This window comes from Erpetoichthys calabaricus, chromosome 8 (genome assembly GCF_900747795.2).
Source record: "Erpetoichthys calabaricus chromosome 8, fErpCal1.3, whole genome shotgun sequence".
NCBI lineage: Eukaryota > Metazoa > Chordata > Cladistia > Polypteriformes > Polypteridae > Erpetoichthys > Erpetoichthys calabaricus.
In genome coordinates, this window is record NC_041401.2 from 11,916,806 (window position 1) to 11,923,287 (window position 6,482).

The following is a 6,482-nucleotide window of genomic DNA, read 5'->3' on the forward strand; positions in this document are numbered from 1 at the left end:
CATTTTAAACAAATTTTACTGATAGATTCAGGCAAGTAAATCTTGAAAGTCGCTATGGGGAAAGGCTTCTGCAAGTAAACAGTAATCCCAAATACGCTTCATTTAAAAGTCCCGATGACCACAGCTGTCAAGATGCTCCTTCTATTAAGTAAACGTGCCCACCTCTCGGCCATGAGGCCATTATCAGCAGCTGAGCTCAAGTCCCCCACCCTGCGCCGAGCCCTTGTGCAGATCTCATGATAAAGGCGTGCAAGTCGCTCTGTACTGAGGGAGGAGCCAGTCCGTGTGCAGCCGAGAGAGACGGAGGAGCGGCTGCGCGCGAACACCGCTTCTGATTGGTTGTCGCGGCACCGGTGGGCCGGCTCATCTGCGCTCCTGGGATTTTCTGTGTATTTCTCCTAGAGAAGCGAGAAGCTATACATAACAGCGACCGGAAAGAACGAACAAGGCCGGCTGGCCTTATTTTATTCGTTATTTTTGTCTAATTCGTTTCGTATATTTGACGCTTGTTTTTTTCGGATACTTTTTCCGTATTTGGAGGCGGAGGGGATCACATTCGACTGGATTTTACGACTGATAAGAATCGATTGCACCGGAACTTAGAAAATGATGGAGCTCGAGTTGCCAAAAACGCAACAGGTAAGTGCGTTTGATTTCATCATCATCGTTATCACCACCACCACCATCATCATCATCATCATCTCCCGTGACGCAAGTTAGCTGGGCAGTGAAAGCAGGGAAGACAGTCCCAAGGGCGACAACAGTCGCATGTAACATTTGATGGCTTGTTCTCCCAGCCCGAGCTTTGACATTTAAAGCTTTTTTCTATACAAGGCGCCCGCGGCACCCTTAACAATTGTCACGATCGGATTTAAAGGGGGTTGAAGGTGACCAAACTTACGGAAGGCACCTCAGGAAGACACAGTGCAGTTCTCTCCGATGACGCTCTTTTTTTTCAGTTCAAATCATACGATGTTGCCCCGTGGGTCCGGTTCTCGATTCTCGACTGGATACCCCCAACTACCACCAGCCCTCCTACACACACACCCCACAGCCAGGACTTTCCAACTTCTCCATCCACTCCGATCACATCGAGTCCACAATCGATGTCCAAATCAAGGCACTTACTAATAAGAAGAGCTAATTCTGCCAAGTCATTGCCGGCCGCCTGCCCGTCAGTCCGTCCTGACAGGCTCCTGAGCTCGGCAGCGTTGGACTGGAGGCCCGCTCGGATGGAGTTGCGTAAAGGAGAACTGCTGAAATAAATCAGCGCACATATCATTTTAAAACTTTTACCAGAGTCCTCTTTCCTTATTTTCAGCTGCCAAGTTCCACCCCTTCTTTTTTTTTCTACATACATTCGACCTTCCCCGTTGCGTGCAAACGGTCCCAAAACTCTATCAGCAAATCTCTTTTGATCTGACCGACCGCAAGCATCGGCTGGCACCAGGCTGCCGCTTTCGCGAACATCTGCAAGACAAATAAAAAGTTCGTATTATTTATTAACTATAGGCAGTAGCCGTTTAGGTTAAAAAAAGGCAATCATTTACACGAGAACTTTGAACCAAAATGTCTTTTTCTTTCCTGGCCCCCGCGTCTTCCTGGTGTGCAAAATGCCCTTGAGCGAACGAGAAGGCAAGAATCTTTAGAGACGCTCATCACTCCATGGATTTGGACTTAATCATACCATATCATATAACCAACACCGCTAACGACTTGAACGCTGACCGCGAATAAAAGTGCAAGTGAAGAGCCAGTCAATCGATCCTTTTTATAGTGCCTTGCATAAGGCGTGCGCTCACAATGCCTGTCACCAAGGAAAGGGACATTAAAGCGCAAACGGATCTTTAGTACAGAATGGAGTAGACGTCAACAGTTATTGGGTCCAGCTTTATTTTTATAGCGCCTTGTCATATCGTTGTAAGTAGGTGACGCATCAGTGAGCCAATCCAGTTTTTATTCAAAAGGGGGAGATAATTGCACTAATTAATCAATTTTTGCTGGTACCACTGCTGCCTTGCAACATGGGGGACTGGGATTTGTCTCCCTGCCTAGACTTTGCATGCTATCCCAATGTCTGTGTCTGCCTTTTATTAGGACCAGCCATTGACAGTGTTAATCACATTGCAATAAAAAGGTGATTGTTTAGCAGCGCTATATCAGTCCATCCATCCATTTATTTTCCAACCAGCCAATAGGAATTGTGCAGTCCAAGTGCCAGTCATTTTATAGTGCCTTTAACAAGGCGCACGCTCATAATGCCTGGAAAGGGACGTTAAAGTGCAAGTGGGTATTGACCACAGAAAGAAGTACCCGTTAGCAGTCATTCGGTTTAGCTTTATTTTTATAGCGCCTTTTATAAAACAAAAGTTTCATCATTGTAAGCAGTTAAAATAACAGTCAGGCTTTTCCAGTTTTCATTTTATAGTGCCTTTCATCAGGACCAGTCTCAAAAGATCTGTTACAATGCCAGCAAAAGATGAATGTTGACTACAAAAAGTGTTTGATTTATTAACATATTCATGTTTTCTAACCTGTCTATATCATTTGGGCAATTCTGATTTATTTTTATAGTGCCTTTCATAAGGTGTGAACTGGCGATGCCTGTTACCGTGAAAAGAGACATTAAAGTGCAAACCACAGAAAGGAGTAGACAGTAGCAGTCATTGGGTCCGGCTTTATTTTTATAGCGCCTTTTACACTGCAATGTCTCATCATTGTAAGCAACTGATATAACAGTCAGACGGTCCAGTTTTATTTTTATAGCACCTTTCGTTAGGGCCAGTCTCACAAGACTTGTTACAATGCCAAAGACATTACAGCAAAAGATGAATGCTGACTACTAAAAGGGTTCAATATATCCATACAGTCCTCTGTTTTCTAACCTGCTTATATCATGTGGACAATCCTGATTTAGTTTTATGGCGCCTTTCATAAGGCGTGCACTCACAGTGCCTGTTACCATGAAAAGTGACATTAGAGCACAAATGGGTATTTACCACACAAAAGAAGTAGACAGTAGCGGTCATCGGGTTCAACTTTATTTTTATAGAGCCTTTTGTAAGACAGATTTTCATCATTGTAAGCAGTTGATATTACAGTCAGGCAATCCAATATTATTTTTATAGCGCCTTTCATTATGACCAGTCTCATAAGACCTGCTACAGTGCCAAAGACATTACAGCCAAAGATGAACGTTGACTAGCGAAAGGGTTTGATATATCAGCATACTCCTCTGTTTTCTAACTTTCTTTTATCAACCGGGCAAGCCTATTATTTTTATAGCGCCTTTCGCAAGATGTTCGCTTGCAATGCCTGTTACAATGGAAGGGGACACTAAAGCACAAATATTTAGGCAGCAATTTATTTACAGATATTTACCATGGAAAGAAGTAAGGCATTACCAGTCATTGGCTGCAGCTTTGTTTTTATAGTGCCTTTCATAAGGCCAAGTCTCCTTGTTGTAAGCAGTTCATATATCAGTGAGCCAGTCCACTTTATTATTTAAGATGGCCTCCGGAAGGAGGAGATAATTGCAAGCAGTCAGTCCATGCTTGGGCAGCACATTGGCACTGCCACCCTGTAAAAAGGGACCAGGTTTTGCATCCCTATGTGGACTTTGCATGCTATCCCAGTGTCTGTGTGGATTTCATTTTTATTTCCTTTTATTAGGACTAGCCTTTGACAGCGTCAATGACATTGGAGGAAAAGGTGATTGTTTAGCGGTGATGTATCAGTCCATCCATCCATTTATATTCCAACCAGCCAATAGGAATTGAGCAGTGCAAGTGCCAGCCAGTCAATCAATCATTTTATAGTGCCTTTCATAAGGTGCACACTTGTAATGCCTGGAAAGGGACATTAAAACACAAATAACATTAGCAGTCATTGAGTCTGGCGCCTTTTATACTATTTATAGAGCAAAGTCTCATTATTGTAAGCAGTTCATATAACAGTCAGGCAATCCAGTTTTATTTTTATAGCGCCTTTCATTAGGGCCAGTCTTACAAGACCTGGTACGATGCCTAAGACATTATATAAAGGGTTTGTTATATCCACACATTCCTCTGTTTTCTAACCTGCTTATATCAGTTGGGCAGACCTGCTTTATTTTTATAGCGCCTTTCATTTGGACCACTCTCGCAAGACATGTTACAATTCCAGTGACAGTACCTAGAGAGAGGTGAATATTGCCAATTGTAATAAGTCGACATATTCCTCATTCCATTTATCTATTCCCTAACAGTCTTTCAGATGTTGGGCAGTTCAGCTTTGTTTTTATAGCGCCTTTCATTAGGACCAACCACATAAGGCTCATCATAATACAGCTAAAGGGAAATGTCAATTATTAAACGGAGATGATATAGCAGCCCACACATCCATTTTCTAACTGGCCGACAGCAGTTGAGCAATCCAGCTTGAGGGATTCAGGATTTGTATTGTAAGCAGTTGATATAACAGGCAATGCTGTTTTATTTTTATAGCGCCTTTCATTGGCAGCACGCTGTTACAATGCCAGTGATATTACAACAAAAGGTGAATGATGACTAGTGAAAGGGATTGATATTTCAATATGGTCCTCTACATTGTAACCAGCCAATATCAATTGGGCAGTCCTGCTGTATTTTTATAGTGCCTTTCATTAGCGCCAGTCTTGTTACGATGTTAATAGCCCTAACCCTAAGCCTAACCCTAATTTTAAATACAGGCTGTGCTGCATTTTAAAAAACGTAATCAGGGAGGGGGATGTAAATGGGGTCACCTAAAAAATGCAAAACGGCATTTTGCATGTTGTGATAGATAGATGGATAGATGGATAGATAGATAGATACTTTATTAATCCCAAGGGGAAATTCACAATAGAAACACAGACCAGACATCATGATAAGGTTTGGGGCAGCCACCCATATAATATCCATCCATCCATTTTCCAACCCGCTGAATCCGAACACAGGGTCACGGGGGTCTGCTGGAGCCAATCCCAGCCAACACAGGGCACAAGGCAGGGAACCAATCCCAGGCAGGGTGCCAACCCACCGCAGGACACCCATATAATATCCCTGGCTGCAAAAGGCTTTTTGAAAAGAACAGAGTTGTTCACAAGACTGAGTCCAAAACACCAAAACAGAACTGATTCATTGGTGGTGTGAAGGACAGCCGGGTCCCATGCCCGGCAGGGACGCCCCTGCTGCATCTGTTCCGAGGGAGCCACCACGGGCAGCTCAATACCTCCCCCGGGATGCTTGGTGGCAGCCTCCCTGGTAGACGATGATTCCCCAACCTGGCGCATGGCTCCATGAGACATGTAGTCCTCCACAGCCTGGTTGGGGGCTCGGATGGCCGCCAGGGGGAGCTGCATGGACTTTTCAGCCCAGCTGGTCAATTCCTCAGCCCCACCCGGAAATGCAATAGGCCCAGGTGATCAAGCACCTGGAATGCTTCCGGGTGGGGTATAAAAAAGGCAAGCCACCATCACTCAGGAGAGCCAGAGTCAGGAGGAGGAGGACTAAGCCTGAGGAGGAGTGGTGGTGATAGAAGGACTGTTGTGGTATTTGTGAGTGTTTTTGGGACTGTGTTGGTCCTGTGGGACATGGGGAAGGCGTGCCCCACGGCTGAAGAAAAATAAAAAAATATTTCATTTAAGTACGTGCCTCTGCCTCAGTCTGTGCCGGGTTGGGTGCTATATAGCGCCTTTCACAGTGGTAAGATGGCGGCTTTAAAGGCCCATATAGGAAGTGATGTCTTTGAAGGGGCCAGAACCGGAAGTGACGTCTTCTGGACCGGAAGTGACATCATCGAAGGCCCCATAGCTGGAAGTGACATCTTCTGGACCGGAAGTGACATCATCTAGGAGCCCTGGGAAACCGGAAGTGACGTCTTCTGGATCGGACGAAAAGTCACGTTATCGAAGGGGCCGGTACCGGAAGTGAGGTCTTCGGGTGCACCGGAACCTGGCAGGATTTCTTGTTCAAGGTCTGCAGGGAACTGAGAAAGACAGTCCGTGCTCCCCGCCACCCCCTGGTCGGATGTGGTGTTACCATTACTGAAGCCCTTTAGCTGCCTCCAACTTGCACATGTGTGACAATGTATAATAAAGCAGAGCCAATTTAAAATCCAGGCGTTTCAAAAATGTCACCGGGAATTTGCTTGTAGTCAAACTAAATCAAATTTTATAAATCATATAAATTATACATGCAGTACATTATGCGGTGAAATGCATTGCTGCTCAACTCCTATGAATGGGCCTTGAGACGAATATTAAGGGACTTGAGTAAAAATCATGAATAGCATTATAAGCATGTCATAATTAATAATAATAATAATAATAATAATAGCTAAATGGATGTCTTAAATAACTAAATAATGTGAGAGGACTGGCGTAGCGGTAGTAGTCCAGAGACCCGGATTTGTGTCTGGGGTCCTCCCTGTGTGGAGTTTGCATGTCCTCCTTGTGTCTCCAAGTGCTCTGGTATCCAATGACT

At 44.5% G+C, this 6,482-nt stretch overlaps 1 protein-coding gene across 1 annotated transcript in view; it reads left to right on the forward strand.

Annotated features, from left to right (window-relative positions):
• The first annotated feature begins 384 nt into the window (after positions 1-384).
• nfe2l2a (nfe2 like bZIP transcription factor 2a) overlaps positions 385-6,482 on the forward strand; it is an 82,961-nt gene continuing 76,863 nt past the window's right edge. The window contains exon 1 of the mRNA XM_051930639.1: positions 385-639. Coding sequence (XP_051786599.1) covers positions 607-639 — 33 coding nt within the window. The 5' untranslated portion in view covers positions 385-606. The remainder of the gene's footprint in view (positions 640-6,482) is intronic.